We start from the raw sequence: 19899 nt of genomic DNA, 5'->3' as shown, positions 1-19899 counted from the left end.
CCGGCGACGGCCCACCTAGGGTGGGCGTGGTTGTCGCCGAATCGCCCCGGCCCCGAATCCGACGCGCAGGGAGCTGTTTGACTTTCCTGTCCGTGTCGCCAGGTGAAACCGCTCCAGACACGGACTTCGACCCCAGCCTCGTACTCTGACCCCGTCGTTGTCACCTCGTCCCTCCCCCTCGGCCAGAATTAAAGTCCTTGACTCCGAGAACTTTGCGAGAGAGGCGGCCCGAGGACTCTAGCGGCAGCATAAGGTGGTAGGTAAGAGGCATGAGCTCCTTACACTTCGGACTCAGGGTCCCGGGGACTCGAGCCCACTCCCGACACGGAAGCCGCGCCTCCGAGCCTGCGGTCATAGCCCCAGATAGCCCAGGACTCTGCATGGACGCGCCGGGACTGACTGCCGGGCCACAGTCCACCACCCAGAGTTCCAGTAGGTGGCCGGCCTGGACAGCACCCCCCCGCAGCCTCTTTCTTCAGTCCTTTACCTCTCAGAAGGAACATCCAGCCTTGTCCTGGGGCCTGCCCTAGTTATCCCCTTCTGAAACTTATCTCCCGTCAAAGGATCTCAACCTTGGTTCCACCTCCTACCATTGTCAGGATCCCCCTTCCACGTACACAATCTGCAGGCTTTTCTCAGAGCAAGTCTTTGCTTCCGCAGATTTAACCCTTTTGCTTGTGAGTCATGGCAGCTCCCATGAAGGGCCAAGTGTGTGTGGTGACTGGTGCTTCCAGGGGTATTGGCCGCGGCATCGCTTTACAGCTCTGCCAAGCAGGTGCCACAGTTTACATCACTGGCCGCCATCTGGACACGCTGCAGGCCACTGCTCAGGAAGTGAGTGCTTCCTCTGGGACCCCAGGGGCGGAAACCACCTGAGGGAGCCCTTCCCATTAACCACTCCTCTTACCTGACACCATAATATTCCTAAATAAATGTGAATATTTATTTATTCAAAGCAGGATAAATAAAACTCATAAATATCTTCAGATTAGGTCATATTTTGCTACGGAGGGAATTTTTTATTTTAAAAGCTTCAGGAAGTTTAGAGTGGCATCTGAAAAGTTGTGGACCTGTGTTTTTTCCTCTATTTTTGATAAGACTTTGTTGAATTGTACATTTTCACTTGATTTTTCTACTGGATTTCAATTAAATAAATATCGAGGTGCATTTGATTTGCTAAGCACCAGGTGAAGCACTGGGATTACCAAGATTAGTAAGACATAACTTCTGCTCTTAAAAGATAGAGTCCAGCAAGAAGTCTAAGGCAGAAATGAATCATTTCAATGGGATGTGAGTAAAGTAAGTGATAAGAGATGAGTAATTAATGTGAATATGGTAAGTAAGAACTGTGCACAGAATTGTCTGGAAGTGTGGGTGAGCAGTTAGGCATGGAGGCCAGAGAGTGGGACCCAGAGCATGGATCTGGAGAATATGAGGATTGTTCTTGAATAAGGTACTCTACTTTCTCTGAAGTTAGAGGATGGGAGCACATTTGTAGAGGGTGAGGCAGGTCAGGAAGTAGTAGTTTGTGTCTGAGAACTTTGATCTCTCACTTAACAGGCAGGAATATTGGTGGAGTAAGGTTGAGAGGGCTGGGATTGACTAGGGATTCCACATGAGTGGTGAAGGGTGGAAGCTAAGGGCCCGTAAGAACAAGGAAAAAGATACTTGTTTCTCAAGAGCAGCCTCCAAGCCTTATTTGTCCCTCACCCTCCACATGCAGAATACAGTGCCTTGCACATGGTGGGCCTCAGTAAATGTCTGTAGATTTTAAACCTGAGATGCCCATCCACCTTGCTCTACGATGAGAGGACCTAGCATTCCTGAAACTCCTCAAAAAGACACCAGAGGGCAGTATTGCCCACCATGTTCCTTCAGCTGCTGGCTGTGATTCCTTATTGTCTTCTCAACACCCAAGCTGGAAGTTGAGGGGAGCTGTGTAGGTCTCACACTCGTGTGCAACTGAGCTCATATCCCCTCTGTCCCTCTCCAGGCGCAATCTCGAGGGGGCCGATGTATGCCTGTGGTATGCGATTCAAGTCAGGAGAGTGAAGTGCGAAGCCTGTTTGAACAGGTGGCTCAAGAACAGCATGGGCGTCTGGATGTGCTGGTCAACAACGCCTATGCTGGGGTCCAGGTGCTCTGTGAACTTTGACTTCAGCTCCACACACCTGCCTTTCCCCTGTGACCTCTGAGTCCTCATCCCCATTCATTGTCCCTTCCATTGTCCAGCCCCCCATACCTTCCGGCCTTCAGATTGTCCTAGTCATCACGCTCCCTGTGCCTTCCAGGTGATCCTCAACAACACTAAGAAGGCATTCTGGGAAAGCCCCGCCTCCATCTGGGATGATATCAACAATGTTGGGCTTAGGTGGGTGTTCCCCTCCCCGCCCCACCCCAAGGGCCTGGGCTCCCCTCACTCACTCAGCCAAGCTGAGGGCCCAGACCTTTCCCCAGGTGTCCTCTCCTTTCCCTCTTGTCTCCTTGTCTCCTTGTCTCCTTGTGCTTCCTTGTCTCTTTCTTCTCCCTTCTGTCCCATTTGTCCACTAACCTCTGAAGAAGTTTCATCTAGGTGAATATGTAGCCATGAAAGTTAACTTTTGCCTTGTTTCTGTCAGTAATTCTCATCTGAACTTGCCCTTGCCCTCTCTCCTGCCTCACTGCCCATCCAAACGCATGACCCAGAAGGGAGCCTCTTTCCCTCAATAGAGCATACCATCTGTAGTCAACATTTCTAGATGATTAGAGGAAGAAACTGTTTTGTTTTACATCAGGACAAGGTCAGTAAGAAAGTGAGTGCTCACCATCTTAGCCTCCACCCCCTCACTCCAGACCCACAGGAGAGGCACTCCTAGGTCCAGGCTGGGAGGGAGGGGTGTCATGGGGTTACACATACATCGGGCACAGGAGTGAGATGAAACGCAGCATTTAGAGTTCACCTAGCATGATATACACCAGTTATGTCTGTGTTTATTGTTGGAACTGTAGTACCCTCTCAGAAACTACACTGCATGGATGTGATCAGCCACCTGTGTGGGTCACCCATCCATTATATGCAAATTTCTTGTCTAAAGCGTTTAAGAACACCCAAGGCTTCTAGTGGCAATCCCAGGGCAGCAGGATTAGAATCCAATTGTGATTTCCAAAGTGGAATTAAGGTTATGAGGACAGAGAGGGATGGTCAGCTAAGAGTCAAGAAAAGAAAACCCAAGAGCTGGAAATTGGCAATGAGTATATCCTTAGCCCTCCAAAGAGAGGGGCCTTCCACACTTTCATCTCTCTTTTTTCTCCACTTTTTTTTTTTAAAGTATTGAAGTATAGTCAGTTTACAATATAGTGTCAATTTCTGGTGTTCAGCATAATGTTTCAGTCATATATATACATACATAGATTCCTTTTCATGTTCTTTTTCATTGTAGGTTACTACAAGATATTGACTATAGTTCCCTGTGCTATACAGTAGAAACTTGTTATTTATCTATTTTATATATAGTAGTTGGTATCTGCAAATCTTGAACTCGCAAGTTATCCCTTCCCAACCCCTTTCCCCCCATTACCATGAGTTTGTTTTCTATGTCTGCGAGTCTGTTTCTGTTTTGTAGATGAGTTTATAGTGTCCTTTTTCTTTCTTTCTTTCTTTCTTTTTAGATTCCACATGTGAGTGGTATCATATGGTATTTTTCTTCCTCTTTCTGGCTTACTTCACTTAGAATGACCATCTCCAGGTCCATTCATGTTGCTGCACATGGCATTATTTTTTATTTTTTATGGCTGAGTACTATTCCATTGTATAAATATACCACAGCTTCTTTATTCAGTTCACATTTAAGTTGTTTCCATGTCTTGGCTATTGTAAATAGTGCTGTGAACATTGGGATGCATGTATCTTTTCAAATTAGAGTTCCCTCTGGATATATGCCCAGGAGTGGGATTGCTATATCATATGACAACTCATTTTTAGTTTTTTAAGGAACCTCCATGCTATCCTCCATAGTGGCTGCACTAACTTACATTCCCACCAACAGTGTAGGGGGGTTCCCTTTTCTCCACACCCTCTCCAGCAGTTAGTATTTGTAGACTTTTTGATGATGGCCATTGTGACTGGTGTGAGGTGATACCTCACTGTAGTTTTGACTTGCTTATCTCTAATACTTAGCGATGTTGAGCATCTTTTCATGTGCCTGTTGGCCATCTGTATGTCTTTTTTGGAGAAATGTCTGTTTAGGTCTTCTGCCCATTTTGTGACTGGGTTGTTTGTTTTTTTGATACTGAGTTGTATGAGCTGTTTGTATATTTTAGAAATTAAGCCTTTGTGGGTTGCATAGTTTGCAAATATTTTCTCCCAGTCGGTAGGTTGTCTTTTTGTTTTATAGTTTCCTTTGCTGTGTAAAAACTTTTAAGTTTGATTAGGTCCCATTTATTTATTTTTGCTTTTATTTCTATTGCCCTGGGGGACTGACCTACAGAAACATTGCTATGATTTATGTCAGAGGGTGTTTTGCCTACTTTCTCTTCTAGGAGTTTTATGGTGTCATATTTTATATTTAAGTCTTTAAGCCATTTTGCACACTCTCATCTCTTGCCGGTCAGGGTCTTGAGCCTACAAGGCAAAGGCCCAGACCCCGGCCCCTGAGCCCTGATGAATTCTCCAAGGTGAAGTTCACTCTGTGAGCCTCTTGGAAACTCAGCGGCACCTCCTCTCACCTCCCACACACACATTCACTGTGCCTCTCCTCTGCTTTACCTTAGGCTGAGCTTCCTTTTGATTCCATAACTTTCTCTACTTGTTTTCATTTGGAGGGTCCTGTTTCCCACACACAAAAAAAGGATTTTCTCATGTATTTTTTTTAAAATATACTGTGAAGACCAGTATAATCTCATTCTCCTCCTCGCCACCCCTTCCTCCCTTGCCTGAAGCATGGTATACTGTTAATAGCCTAGTATATATTCTGCCATTCTTTTAAATTTTCCACTGGGAGGAGATACCATAATTCATTGATCAAACCCTTTATCTGTTGCAGTAGTGGAATTCTTAGGTACGTCTTAAAGATGTAATAAATATTATCAAACTCCAAAAAGACCCCACCAATTTATAAGCTCTGGACAGTGAAGGAGAACATCTGTTTCCCTGTGTCCTCGGTCATACGAGACATATCAGGCCAGGAGATCAGGCAAGTTCTGCTACTCTAATGGTAAGATCTCTGAAGGTGTTTTTTTAATTCACATTTCTTTAGTATTTGAAAAGTTGAGCTTTTTTTTCTTTTATTATTGGCTCCTTATTCTTTTGTGAGTTGTTCTTTGTGTTATTTAATTAGTGTTTTCACATCAATTTATAAGAGATTTTTGTAGAATAGATTCCTTTGATGTGTATTTTACAAATATTTCCCCCAATTTATTACTCATTGTTTGCACGCGTGCCTTCCACAGCTATCTATGCATACCTAAATGTATATACACGTATGTGTTTGTACATCTATGTATATATGTCTTACTGTTTAGAAGTCAAGTTTCCGTCTCAGTGTGATATGGAGACAGGCTTCCCCACCTCAGGTTTATGAACACATTGTCATGCTTTCTTTTACTGCTTTTGTACATTCATTTTTTTAATATTCAAATATTTTTGGAATGCATTTTAAAATAATAAATGAGGTAGAGAGCCAGTCCCACCCACTAAATAACTGACCAGTTGTCCCAAATCCATTTGCTAAATGGTACATCTCCCCTCATTGGTTTGAAATGTTCCCTTTATAATTTGCTGAATTCGCATTTACGCTTGGGTTAATTATTGACTGTTTTGTTTCATTGGCTTACCTGCGTGCTCTTATAACAGTCCTGCACTCTTTTAACTGTCACGTCATTGTATATTTTAGTGCAGGGTGGCGAGGGGAGGGGAGCATATCCCTCTCACCCACAAGATATTATTCTTCCTTTTTCAGAGTCTTCCCGGCTATTCTCCCACATTCTCATTGCCTATTTATTCTCTTAGATTATTTTGTCTATTTCTTCAGAAGTCTGAGATATAACTCAAATTGACTGAATCTATGGATTAATTTAAGTAGCACTGATGTTTTATATGCTGATTCTTCTAAACAAATTATATCTGTACTTGTTCTTTTATATTAAATAGAACTTTATAGTTTTCCCTTGTAGATCATTTATTTATTATGTTTTATCCCCCAAACTATTTAAGTTCTGTTACTGCTGTTTCTTCCATGATGTCTTCTAAAGATGGCCATTTCTCATCCGTTGGTGGTTGATTTTATCAGCGTCTTTCTCAGAGTGTGGCCTCAAGCCCTTGATTCACCAGCTTTGCAGCTGCCCTATGCTGTGTTCTCCCAGCTGAGAAATGACTAGGGGGCAGAAGAAGCTTCCTTAAACAGCCCTGAATGTGTTTCATTTCTTCTCTTCCTTTGCCCCACCTTCTAGAGGCCACTACTTGTGCTCGGTGTATGGCGCACGGCTGATGGTACCAGCTGGCCGGGGGCTCATCGTGGTCATCTCCTCCATTGGGGGGCTGCACTATTTCATCAACGTCCCCTATGGTGTGGGCAAAGCTGCGGTGAGGCCCAATGGCACAGGGATTGGGAGGTATAGGGCAGGGATGGTACCCATAGCTCAGGAGATACAGTCCTCAGTGAGAGTGGTAAGGCTGACTGGCCCTCACCTCTGCCTCTGCCCCTGCATGGACAGTTCCTTTGCCTGGGGCCCTCTTGGCTGGCCTGCGTAGGCAGTGCACTGGGGAAAGTGGACAGCTGATCCCTGGCTCCCGGGCTTCTGGGAAGACCAAGGGTCTGGGGCATCCTCGACAGAAACAGGGAAGGCAGGGGAGGAAGGTGACATGACCAGGTGCCCTGGTTCTCACCTGGCCTTCTGACCCTCTCAGTGCGACAGGCTGGCTGCTGACTGTGCCCACGAGCTGCGGCGCCATGGAGTCAGCTACGTCTCTCTGTGGCCCGGGTTTGTACAGACAGAACTGATGAAGGAACAGGCGATGAAGGGAGACAGCACCGCTGATCCGCTGGTTGAGCAGGTTAGCAAAGGGAGGGCAAGGGTGGCAGAGATTGCAGGGAATCGGCCTTTCCATCCGCAACGACATGGCAGGAACAACAAAGGGTAAATGCCCAGGTGCTTATTGTGGCAGGCGCAGCGTGAGCACCGACACCTGTTATGTCCTTTAATCCTGTAAGGGAGATGGTATCTCCATTTCACAGTTGGTGAAACTGAAACTCAGGGAGCTTAAGCAGCTTGCTCAAGGTCACGGATGCCCTGTGTAGGAAGACTGTCCCACTCCAAAGCCTCTGCCCTGAACTAATCTAGAAGGTCCAGATGTAGTTGGCATCCCCACATCTTTACACTTAGGAAAGGCAGAAAGGCAGTGGGTCCTGGTGTCGGGCTACAGGGCTCGCTGGATGTTGGGAGGAGTCACTCCTGCACCACCCAAGATGCTGAGTTCTGCAGGTGCAGTGATGAGGGCCTCTCTCTTCTGGAACAGAAGCTGAAACTGGGAAGGTACTGGGCAGTTCTCCTGGAAATTAACCCCTCACTTCTCTGCCCTTGTGTTTCAGATCAGATCTCAGTTCTCATCTGCGGAGACTACAGAAATGAGTGGCAAATGTGTGGTGGCTTTGGCAACAGGTAATGAGGTTGGGGGCAGCTGGTAACAAGAAAGGGCATAGAAGATCTGCAGGGTGGTGGCAGGTACTTCTAGGTCCTGGCTCAGGATGTGGTTGAGAAATACGCCCTCCTCTGCCTTTTGGAGACCCAGAGGGTCCAATGCCCAGTTTGAGGAGTGGGAGCCTCAGAAACTAGGCCTGTGTGGCCAGGAGCAAGAGGCTCAGGAACCTTCCTAGAACAGAGAGAAATGATTCTGGGCTCCTAAGCCTGTCTCAGTGGCGCCCCGTGCCATCGGGCCCAAGCCTGGTCACCCTGCGCCACTCCCACGCCATCTCAGCTGTCTGTGTGCCCACAGACCCCAATATCCTACGCCTGAGTGGGAAGGTGCTGCCGTCCTGTGACCTCGCTCGGCGCTATGGCCTTCAGGACGTCAATGGTAAGAGCTCTGGCCCGGCCCCAGCCTGGACCTCTCTTCGTTCTGTTCCCTACTCACTTCTCCCACCCTGTCTCCCCGTTCCTTCCTCCCTCACATCCCACTCAGTCTCTTCAGCCAGGGTGGGGGTGTCTGAGGAGTGGGAAACCAGAGTCTAACCCTCTTCCCTTCCTGTGATCTGCAGGCCGCCCCATCCAAGACTATTTGTCTTTGAGCTTCATTCTCTCCCGTGTCTCCAGCCTGGGCTGGCTGGCCTCCTACTTGCCCAGCTTCCTCCGAGTGCCCAAGTGGGCTATGACCCTCTATACTAGCAAGTTCTAACCCTCCTGGCACACCTCTGCTCCTCTTCGGACTGCGTGGTTGGCCTATCTCAGTGGAACGAGGGTCCTTTTCCACCTACCTACCGCGTACCCTTGACGAGAAGGCCTCTGCTGTGTCCTGGCTGAGCCTTGGTGGCCTCTCTAGGTCCTTCTTTGTGTTTTCCTTGCCCCTGCATTTTCCTTTTTGCTTTAGGATTGAAAAATGCTCTGGGGTAATAAAGGTCTCATTTCTCCTTCAGCTCATATTTGAGTGCTGATTCTGTGCTCAGCAAGGTGCTAAGTACTTGAGAGAAAGACCTAACGATACGCAGGTCAGGTTCTCAAGGAGCTGCATCCCCATGACAAAGCTTCTTTCCTCTTCCCTGTAGAGCTGTCCATCTCAGGGCACCTGCCCTTTGGCTGTGAGGCCCATTTCCCATACCCCAGCTGGGGAGCAGTGTCCCTTCGCAGCCAGAAGCAGGCACGCGCCAGCCTCGCACTGCTTTCCCACCCTTGCTCCACCATCTCTTCAGGGATGCCTGCTGACTTCTATCTGGGCCTCATCTCTGCCTGAGGCCCAGTCCAGGGAGGGCAAATTCCTTGGTGTTTATGATTTCCTGGAATTAGGAGGAAAGTACTACCCAAATCCAAGTGAGAGGTGGAGGAGTAGTTAATGGCACTCACATACTCGCATTCTTCCTCTTGGGAAGGCACCACGTGAACTGCTTTCTGATGAGCTGATTGCAAGAATCCTGTAGGGCTGCCTTTCCTGCTTGGGGGGATCTGTCCCAGTCCAAGGCAAGGCAGCAGGGGGTATGATCCAAAGAAGAGCTGAAGGCCACTCTGAGGGAGCCTTCTTGCCAGCAGCCTAGGTGGCTACCAAGGTAACGGGGTAGCTGCTGTAAACCAGAATGGCAGAGACCTTTTCTAATCTTCAAAAAAGGTGGGGTGAGAGCTGAGGCTTCCCAGAGCTGCCCGTAGGGTCTACAGGAGCTGTGATCTTCCTGTGGCTTTCTGGGGACAGCCCCCAGCTGCAGGGCGGCTCCTGGCTTGTGAGAGCTCGTTGTGTGCATCCCTTCCAACTCTGCAGGCAGTGACTTCATGTTGGTTGCTTGAATTCAGCCACAGTGAAGAAATCAACAGACGCTACCAAGCAGAGCTTTTTTATCTAGAGAGCTGGCTTATCAGCACATGCCTGGAACTGTGCACCTAAACTCCACCATTTGCCCAGGTACCCCATTTAGATCATAGGGATCAGATTTTCTCCCTGCCCTCTCAGCACCTTCCACTAACCACCCTCAATTCCTCTTATTCCCTGCGGCTGTATATGCTTTAAGAAGAACAAGGGCCTCAGGATCTCCTCCTGCCTCCCGCGGTCATCAGTAAAAGTCATCATTGGAACAGATCTTTTTATGACGGCCTTGTCCCCTGAAGGCCATCAGGTATCACAGGACGAACACAGGCTTCAAAGACATACAAATCTGCACACAAATCCTGGCTGCTCTTTGAGAATTAAATGAAGTAACACATATGAAGCACCAAGCAATAGGTAGCCACTGAAGTTGTCAGTTCTTTCTCTTGACAAATATTTAAGAGTATACTCTGCATCAGGCACCATTCTTGGCTTTGGGAGAGCAGAGAACAAGACAGACCAGGCCCCAGTGCACAGAGGACTTTCATATCAGCCCTGGAAGACCTTAGAAGCTAGACCTTCCACTTACTGAAAGAAGTCAGCAAACGGGCCCAGGGAGTCCACACCACACAGAGTTCGACCTCAGTCCTGGTATCCCAAGAAGCCAGAGGGAGCAGAGTTCTTTACAGGTCACCACCTGCTTCCCTCCAACAAGACTGGGTTAATCTTAGAAACATAAGCAACTGAGTAGAGCTCTGAGGGCATGAAACACGGACAGAGTGCTGACTGGGGGTTGAAGAGATTCACGATCTGAGAAACCCAGTAGCGGAGAGCCTTAGGGCATTTAGGGGATCGATATTCATCCAAAGAAACATCTATTTGATGCCTACATCTGCCCACCACCATGCTAGGCAGCATGGAAGATAGTGCAGTTTGGTGAGCTGGGTGCTGTAGTGAGTTTACACAGTACCCTGAGAGCACAGGAGAAGCCACTAGCTCTATTAGAGACTCGAAAGAAGTGATACCGATAAGAGTCTTAAAGAATGGGGAGGGAGGGGGAGAGGGAAGGTTTCACTTTTTTTTAACTTACCAAAAAAGAGCAGGTACTGAGACACAGAGTGTTGCAAGACAACTAGAAGTTGGTGTAGCATAAATGTAGATGTGATATGGGATAAATTTCTAGGGAGAAAGGAAATGAGTAAAGATCAATGATTAAGATTTAAATTGTGGGTGATAGGTTTCCAAGAAGGAATTCATCTTAGACACTGAATGACTCTTAAGGAAGAGCTCCCAGGGGAGACTAGTTGGCAGAGGAGAAGCCAAGCAAGAGTTGTAGCTCAGCTGTGCAGGGTGGCTTCCCGTGAGGCCCAGGGAACAACTTTGGAGTGTAAGGCCTCAGGGTAGCCCGGTCTGGGGCAAGGAAGCCAGGCTTTCATTCCCCACCACCACCTCTGAGCAGTCATCAGTCACACTTCAACCCGAAGCAGCTTTAGGAGGCCAAGGACAGCCCTCCAAAAGAGCCTCAGGTGTCAACCTTGAAAGCCCACTGAAGGGGGCGTCATGCACAAAAATGGAAAAGGGTATCTGAGGGAATCTGGGCATAAAACTAACACCGGCAGCTACAGGAGGATTTAAACAGCAGAGTAGTGAGAACAGATCTGTATTTGAGGAAGCTCAACGGGGCTGAGCTGTGGGGAGGATGGACCAGAGGGAGGAGAGGCAGGCATCGGAAGAGCCACCTGGAGGCTGGCCAGTATCCCGGGATGTGATGCCCATGGAGGTGTGGGCTGAGGAGAGATTGTAGGAGGCAGTCAACAGACGGGACAAGTAGGAAAGGAGGTGGGCTAGTGCAGGACTGCACTGGCATGGGGGACCATGAAAGCAGCAGCTGGCACAGAAAGAAAGGATGAGCTGGAGCTGTGAGAGATGCCAACTTGCCTGAGGTCAGCCCTGGTGGGACACGGGCTGGCTGAGATGCAGCCGCTGCCCCCACAACAGCTAATTAAGGGGCTTGGCCAGTCCCCAGAAGATGCTTAATCCCCCAAAGGAGCCCTCGGAGGAATGGAGAAGAGATTTTCACAAGCACTTTTTAATTTACATTGCTGAAGTTAACACATTCACATGGCTCAGAATCCAAAAATTATAGAAGGGCAGACAGGGCATAGTCCCCTTCCCATCCCTGCCCACCAATGTGCAGTCCCCATCTTAGAGGCAGCCAGTGCTACCACATTCTTGGGTAGCCACAGAGAGAGCCCATGCCTGTGCAAGCAAATAGCCAAGCATGTTCAGAGAAGAGATTTGACTGCGTGCAAATCTGGACCCTTTCCAGCTAAGGGGTTGTATTTTCCAGGCTCTGAGTCCTGTTCTGGCTCTTGTGTCCAGTACTTCTAAGCAAGGAGTAGCCCTGGGCCCAGAGGCCCCACCCCTTCCCAGGTTCTTATGCAGGTGCCCACCTCAGCCAGCCCCCCCCCACACACACACCTCCCCGTGGGTGCCCCAGTTCAGGATCATCCACAGAGTTACCTCCCATTTGACCGAGCTGACCTGGCCCGTGTTGAGCTGCAGAGGCAGGACTGAGCAGGGGCTGAGGACAGCCATAGAAGGGACCTTCCCTGAATGGATGCCACTGCCTTCTGTGGAGCTCAGGAGCAGGCCAGCTCCAGCCAGGGCCTGGTGCAGGCTTGCTGGGAGCAAGGTCAAGGGATCACTGGGCCTGCCCAGACCTGTGTGCCAGAAGAGGAGGGTACCAGGGCTGTCGGTGCTTAACTTGATGAGGGAATCTGGGAAAGAAAAGGACCCTTCCTTAAGTCCTTAAAATGGAGGAGCCTTCCAGGCATCCACGAAGGAGGCAGAGGGAGCAAGTGGGGTCAGTTCTGTGCCATTTCTGTTTGAAGTATGAGCAGATATGCTCCTGTCCCCAGTGGTCAGGCCTTGGCTCCCCTTCCTTCCTGGAGAGGTGGTTCCAGAAGAAACAGGCAAAGCTGGAACTCCACAAATAGATACTGCTGCAGCAGGGACTGGTGCAAGAGGAGGGAAGGTGACTGGGCTTTCGCTATCACGCTGACACAGCTGAGCCAGCCAGAGACACGTGCTGTAGGGGCGGAGAGAATTCGTGTTTGGTGTGTGCCAGCAATGACCTAAACATTCTGCCTAAGTCTGACATCATCTTTTTTCATCTGCCATGTGAAGTAAGTACTCTTACAGTGAAGGAAACTGAGGCTTAGAAAAGCTGAGGTCCTTGTCCAGAGTTGCAAGTCTCTACAGCGAAATTTGGATTCAACCAAAGACATAAAACTCCAGAGTTTGAACTCTTTCCCCTGCATCAGGCTGCCTCTGCTGCTTATATGGCCGGGGGGCGGGGGGTAGTGGTGTTTGGTTTGGGAGGAGCTTTTCTTTTTGGCAGAGAGGGTCAGGGATGGGGCAGAATGGTAAACACATTGCCAAGTTCACTCAGCCCAAGGATCCCCTTAGCCAAATTCAGACTTGCCCTTCTCTCAGTTTGACCACATTTTCATTCCTCTGCACTTTTGCTTAACTTGTTCTGGTCCCTGACGTGCCACCCACTCCCCACTACCTCCCCAGCCCCATTTCTACCTGCCAGAATTCCTCCCACAAGACCCATCTCAACCTCTGAGAAACTTCTGGTTTCTTCTGCCATTGCTCTTGTGCCTTTTGAGAAACCTGTGACATTCACTTGGCTCTTGACTGGTATTAGAGGCATGGAAGTCCTCATCTGGTCCCCTCGATAAGGTTGACAACCTCCTACCCCTGGCCCAGGTCAGGGGCTGGGTCTTGGCCCCTTTTCCCTCCCTGCCAATACACACATTCAGAGAATCTTTGAACCCTGCACACAAGACAGAGTATCCAAGCCACCCAGGGTGTGGCTGACCTCACAGGCCTAGTGGGACCCACTGGAGAGGGCCCCACCCTCCCTCCCTGAGGCAGGTGGGCTGGGCCAGCTAATGGCAGTGTCTGTGCCCCTGGACTGACCCTCCCAGAACCACCACCCTGAGCATTTCCCATTGCGTGGGCTCAGCCCCACCAGCTACACCTCAGCTCCCCGCCCCCTGCCCAGGGCACCGGGATCTGAGAGAAGACTGCCCGCAGGGCTGCCAGCAGTGGGGCGCTAGGGGCTTCTGTGGAAGCAGGCCCTGGGGAGGCTGGCCAACCCTGCGAGCTCCCTGAACCTCAACTCCAGGTCCTCACTGCCCCACCCCACCCCCTCAGAATTCAAGCCTGAGTCATGTCAGGTGCCAAGGGGACTCAGAGACACAGTGTGGCTCCCGTCAGCAATTCCAGGCGTTCTCCTTTATGCTAAATTCTGAGGTTCCTCACCACTCCCTGTCCTCTTCCGCCCCACCTCGCCCTGCCATGAGGCCTGAAGTGCAGCCACCCCTGACCACCCCTCCCCACCTCACCCTGAGCTCCCGGCTCTGGGATCTCAGAGTGCAGGCTCCCGCTCCTACTCCCTGCCCCGTGGGGTGCAGTGAGTCTTGCTCTGACTGCCATGGCTCACCATTCATTCATTCACTCATTCATCCTTTCCCAGGAACCCCTACTACTAACAACAACTCTATCCTGATACCCTGTTTAATTTTTGTCAGTGCACTTAGAACTCGATGGAATCATCTTTGTGGGTATTTGCTTCTACAGGGTCTGTCCCCAAGCTTGAGCATAAGTTCTGTGACAGCAGGGACCTTGACAGTCCAGGTCATTGCCGTGGGGCAAGCTGTACTGGTGCTCAGTGAATGTTGCTCGGTGATTGACTGGCTGAATGATGGAAATGTTTCCTGAGCAACTGCCATGGTGCAGGCACTGGGCTAGGTGAGGGGACAAGCAGTCAAACCAGCCTCCTTAGGTAGTTCATGGTGGGAGTAGAAGCAGGGGCTTTGCATCCCCACGGGATGAGCTGAACGCAGGCACCACCATAGCTGCTGCTGAGGAGACACACAGGAGATGTGTGACTGAGCCCCAAGCCGGTGCTCCTCCCCACCCCTGCAGCCCCAGCTCCAAGCTCACTTCCCTGGGAAACTGCGCCCACCCCCGAGAGGAGCTCACCCAGCACCACACACCTCTCCATGAGGGCAGAGTTATAATTTCACATTTGCTTATAGGATTACTTGACTGCTACGCTATTTCCAATATCCAGAAAGTTTGACTGGACAGCCACGCTCTGGACCATCAACTCCATGTGTTTGTGTTTGGCCTTGATGCCTAGCATGGCATCCACCACAGGGGCGCTCAGTCACTGTGAATGAACGAATGGGACAGGAAAGGGGTAAGGTCTGGGTCCTCCCCTAAGCGAGCAACTCCTCCTTCCTGGGACTGTCCTCTGTCCTCTGTCCTCATCTACCAGCCAGAGCATCCCTTCCTTCCCTAGCCACTCACAGTCTCACCTTGTTTCAAGGCTTCTGTTTCTCATGCAGGCATAGAATCTCAGGGCTGCTACCTCCTGGCACCACCCACATTGTATATGCCACAAACCCAAGGCGCCCCCTGGAGCTGTGCAGCAGTGGTTACCACCTAGGCCCTGCCAGGCAGCAAGCTTCTTGGCCATGTTCCCATCCCCACCAGTGCTCTGGGCAATTTTAAGGCAACATTGTCAACTTCACCAACTACCGTGGAGTACCTGGCTCCCGTAAAAGAGACTAAGTCTGGCTCAAGAAGTTTTTCCAGCTTTTCAGCCCCATTTCCTGATTGCTTATCCTACATCTCTTCCCCCAGAGATGCCAGCCTGAGTCAGCACACACCACTCCCTGGGAGAGACTGGATACGCTATCACAGGGACTTTCCCTCTAAGGCTCTGTCTTCTGGGCCCAGCCTTAAGGCCCTGCCCTTCCATCTCACTGGCCAGTCTCATCCCTCCTCTTCTCCAGCTATGGGTACGTAGTGACACTGCTGACCATCAAGGAATTTCCCCAGCCTGGCAGAAGGAACTAGGAAGCAAGGAGGAGGAAAAAAAGTCCAAGCACTTAGAACAAGCATCAGGGACCCTAGGACCATGCAGAAGTGGTGACTGTAGAGGATCTTTTTGGGCTTTGAGTCATTCTGGGCCCCTGGTCTATCCCAGGGGTCGGATTCATTTATAACTTTGGGGAACATTCTGGTCCTGGAATGTTCTCTACCACATTCTCACAAAATTGTTGGCCAACACATGCTTGATTACCTTCCATGATGGTGAGCTGACCACCACTCATTTAGGCCCATTCCACCTTCAGACAGCTTTAAGTATAGGAAAGTCTTCCCTCATAACCAGTCTACATCCACTCACTGGTCTTTGTTCTTTGGATCGAGATTAATGGAATCAATATAGCTTCTGTTCCAACCAGAAGCCCTATAAGAGTTTAAAGACCACTATCATCTGTCCTTTAAGTCCTCTCCCCCAGTTCAACATTTCCATGTCCTCTGGTCAAAGACTCTCCTCACCATCTTGATTTCTCCCTCTGGACCTCGTAGTTTGTCTTTGTCCCTCTTAAAGTGGACCACACACTCCTAACAGGTCTAACCATCACAGATCTGGGGCCTATGTACCCCATCATTCTGGGTCCTAAAGTTCTCTCATGCAGTTCAAAGCCATGTCAGTGCCTCTGGCAAGCAAATCTCGGGGTCGACTCCTACCAACCCTGTGCCAACCAGAATCTCTCCGTCTGCACACATTGGTGTTATTCCATCTCCCATACATCGTGCTTTTGTGCAGAGGATAATTTGGGGACCAAAAACTCAGACTCTACTTCTGCCCCTGTTCACTGCCATCTGGTCAAGTCTGGGCCCTCAGATTACGTTTAGATCCAGGTTCCCATCATCCAGCAGTCCTCCCAGCTACATGTTAGCTACCTTCAATTATGAGACTAGGACTATGTGCTCATCCAACATGTCACTGAAAAGTGCCACCACTAGGGACTTCCCTCCAAGTTGACAAACACACATTAACCACCATTATTCAGAGATGAATGTCCTACCAGTTACAACTATATCTACTATCCTATCATCCCATCCACAGTTAACCATTTTGTCTCTAAACATATTCTGAGATGGAGCTGGACAGATGCAAAAGCGCTGTGATAATCACTGGGAAACCTGGTTTCCAGCCCTGGCTCTGCCACCAATGTGTATGTGATTTCACGTCACCACATATCTTTGGGCCTCTGGGAAATGAGCAGGGACCAGATGATCTGTCAAGCCTTCTCTGGCTCTGATGTCCTGTTCTGAGGTGGTCAGGGTTAGAGAGAGGGTCATGAAGCAGGAGAAGAGGAGGGTCCACGTTGCAAGAGCTAAGAAGTGGGCACTTCTGCTCATGTGTGGGGAAGCTTCGACCCTGCCCTTCCTGCTGCAGGAAGAGCAGGTGCCAGGCTCAGCTCTTCCGCTTGCAACTCCATTTCCACAACTGAAACTGACCTTCAAACTTCCCAACATTTGGTTTTCCCTCCAGTGTCTGGGTGCCCCCAGATGTCTAATCGCTGCTCACTCGATACCCTGTGGATCCACAGCCCCAAGATGATCCAGACTGTCATGTCTGAGTTCCCCTCAGTGCAACTCCCTCCCCAGACGGCCCCCCAGCACACACACTCCAGCTTCCCAAAGTCTCGCAGCATTTCCACACCCCTCTCTCTGTCCCCTAACCTTGGCATTTGCTGCAGCAGAGCACATTTGTCAAGCCAGGTGGAGGGAAAACGAGTAACAGTATCCTCCGGAATCCACAGCTGGGTGGGAGACCAGGCTCTATTGCTTACAAGCCCTGTGACTTTGGGAAGAGTCTCAGCTTCTTGGTATCATGGCTGTAAAGCATTTAGTCATTATCAATATTGGCTTCAAGGTCATAGAACCTCTCTTCATAGTCTGTTTCTTCCTTCGCTCTCCCATTGAGGCTTCTTTCCCCCACATCCTCAGTCCTGCCCTCACCATGGCTCTACTAAAGCTTGTTTTAGGTCCCTCATCTCCTCCTCCTGGAGTCCCCATTCCCTGCTGGGTGAACTACTGCCGGGGCATCCTGTGCCCACGCTGACATCTTCTACCTTGACCTCTCAACCCCTCTCCAGGCAAGTATTTCTTGCTGCCTTTGGGACATCTCCACATCAAACCAAACACATCAGAAATAGCCCTTTCCCTTCTCATATAACCCTGCTCCCTCCACCCATGTTCCAAGACCTCTGTGGACACCACAAGTTCTCAAGTCTCTCAGCTTTACAACCTGCTGGTCTGCGTCAAAGTCATTTTTATTCCTGCATCTCAGTCCCACCTGTGACCAAGCCCAGTCTATTGTTTCTCAGAAATAGCCCTACTTTCACCCCAGCTCCTCATCCCACCCCCTTCCCTAGCAAGGCTGTGGGGCCATGGATCTGGATTTCAGGTTCTACCTAAATATCCCTGAGGATATCCCTGTATTTCTGGAACCTGTTCTCCATGCCTGTGGCTGGGAGTTAAAAATAGGAGCTCAAAGCTGTAACTCATGATTTGCATACTTCTAGTATACCTGTTACCCTGCATTGACAAGTTTTATAGGAAGAACAAAAGGAAGCATCAGGGTAAGGGAAAAAATTGCAAATCATTACAAACCACCAGCTCTAGAACAAATTCCTCTTGACCTTAGTCTGGGTCAGGTGCCCCTTCCGTGGGTCTCACGGGCCCCTGCCTGACTCAAGTGTACATGGCGACATGTCTGTCTCACCCACGAGACCTGTCCTGCCAATGCAGCCCCTAACCCCGTGACTATTTACATTTAAATAAATTTAAGTTCATTAAAAATTTTTTCCTCAATTGCACTAGCCAGCATTTCAAGCGCTCAGAAGCCACATGGGGCTAGTGGTGACTGTACTGGATGGTGCAGATATTGAGTATTTCCACATCGCACAACGTTCTAGTCTAGCATAGGGCTACACTAGACTCTCAGCTCCAGGAAGACAGAGACAAAGTCTTTCTGGTCCCTTACCATATCCCTGGCATTCAGCACACTCTCAGGTCTGGTTCTGATGCTAAGTAAATATCGAAAGATTGAATGAATGCACGTACTTCCACACTCTGCACAAGTCCAGCACTAGCTCTGGTATCGCCTCACTCTCCCAGTCCCCAGATCCCAGGCCACGCTTTGACTGGGGCCCTAACCCAGTACTCGTGGTCTCTTCCCTCTCTCCGAACCATCTCTGGTCTGTGACTGGCTCAGGGTCCTAGAGGCACTGTAAGTGTGTGTGTGTGCATGTGTGCATGTGTGCGTGTGTGTGCGTGTGTGTGTGTGTGTGTGTGTGTTTGAGGAGTGAGAGTAGAGAACGATCGGCCCGGGAAGAGGTGGTCAGCATTAAGAAACACCAAGTTCCAGACATCAGGAAGCTCAAGTTCAAGCCTCTGGCAATGGCCACTCCACCTCTGCAGTGGGGAGACACCCAGGGTGTGGCTTGAATTCTGGTGAAACCGAGTGAAGGGCCCATCACGCAGAAAACCAAACTCTGACATTGGGTGTTTGCAGCAAAATGTTAATCACAGGTCACCAAGCAAGGGAGTGGGAGAAAAGCCTCAGATCAACTCCAATTTGGTCTTTCAATTTGAGGGTTTTTAAAGAGGAAGAACAAAAAAAGCTGGGATTAGTCATCATCTTGTGACATTTGTGACCTTTCTTAATTGTAGTTTTGGGAGTCAGAATATCTCTGGTTCCTGGTTCTCTGGCCAGGAGGTCCATGACTTGGGGGGGTCTGTTAGCTCTTCTTGCCCTGGAGAAACAGCCTGAGTTTGTCCATGAATGATGCCATCTATAATAGCGGTTTTAGTACATTAACAATGTCATAGACAACAGCAATCTTAGTCATCTGACTCTGGTTGATCGGTGTTCAATTAGCACAGGACTGAGGTCAGAGGGCACGAGAAAGGCAATAAAGTTTTGGATAGAGATTAATCATAAACTTGGCGAGGGAATTTGATTTTAGGGGGACTGGGTTTCACTGGCTGTGTTCCCTCTCAGCTGTGTGACCTTGAGCAAGGCACTTAACCTCTGTGAACCCTCTGTCGTCATTGTTTCCTCATTGTCAAATAATCATACTTACTTCACAGCGGTACTGAGTATATCAGATAAGATGTCTGGGCCTCAGTTGGTCCTCAGTTATTGCTTATTCTTTTCTCTACGTACAAGGTAGCAAGAGGGGAGGGTACAGCTTAAGTGGTAGAGCACATGCTCAGCACGCCCAAGGTCCTGGGCTCAATCCTCAGTACCTTCTCTAGAAATAAATAAATAAATAAACCCTGAATTACCTTCCCCCCCCCAAAAAAAGTAAACCTAAAAATAAGGCAGTAAAATCTCTTCCTCAAACATAATTCAGATTGTGGCCCTCAGACACCTGTACGGATCCCACTTACCCCACACAGGAGGCCAAAAATAACTCCTGACAGCTCCTTTTGCCTTAAAGCAAGAGGGCTGTCACTGGCTCCACTGCCCTTAT

At 49.4% G+C, this 19899-nt stretch overlaps 1 protein-coding gene across 6 annotated transcripts; it reads left to right on the top strand.

The window, feature by feature from the left end:
* Nucleotides 1–15: 15 nt before the first annotated feature.
* Nucleotides 16–9892, top strand: DHRS1 (dehydrogenase/reductase 1). Of its 6 annotated transcripts, none has more exons than XR_004320578.1 (10): nt 16–260; nt 661–834; nt 1994–2137; nt 2292–2371; nt 6427–6559; nt 6884–7030; nt 7566–7635; nt 7970–8050; nt 9437–9577; nt 9687–9892. XR_004320578.1 is itself a non-coding variant. In XM_032481780.1 (9 exons), exons 2-9 carry the CDS (start codon nt 685–687, stop codon nt 8366–8368), a joined length of 942 nt encoding a protein of 313 aa, XP_032337671.1. In that variant the 5' UTR covers nt 18–256; nt 661–684; the 3' UTR covers nt 8369–8610. The 6 variants fall into 6 exon arrangements, 4 of the variants coding, with proteins under 4 accessions (XP_032337671.1, XP_006172892.1, XP_032337673.1 ...); XR_004320577.1 differs by having other exon boundaries at nt 9684–9892; XM_032481780.1 differs by lacking the exons at nt 9437–9577; nt 9687–9892 and adding an exon at nt 8232–8610 and having other exon boundaries at nt 18–256.
* The last annotated feature ends 10007 nt before the right edge of the window (nt 9893–19899 follow it).

This window comes from Camelus ferus, chromosome 6 (genome assembly GCF_009834535.1).
Source record: "Camelus ferus isolate YT-003-E chromosome 6, BCGSAC_Cfer_1.0, whole genome shotgun sequence".
Lineage (NCBI taxonomy): Eukaryota > Metazoa > Chordata > Mammalia > Artiodactyla > Camelidae > Camelus > Camelus ferus.
This window is presented reverse-complemented; position numbering and strand designations above follow the sequence as displayed.

Bases quoted from the DNA above. Each gene is read 5' to 3' on its own strand.
- DHRS1 (XM_032481780.1), top strand. From the start codon at position 685: ATGGCAGCTCCCATGAAGGGCCAAGTGTGTGTGGTGACTGGTGCTTCC. The intron at 835-1,993 runs GTGAGTGCTTCC...GTCCCTCTCCAG, and splicing joins TGCAGGCCACTGCTCAGGAA to GCGCAATCTCGAGGGGGCCG. The intron at 2,138-2,291 runs GTGCTCTGTGAA...TGTGCCTTCCAG, and splicing joins ACGCCTATGCTGGGGTCCAG to GTGATCCTCAACAACACTAA.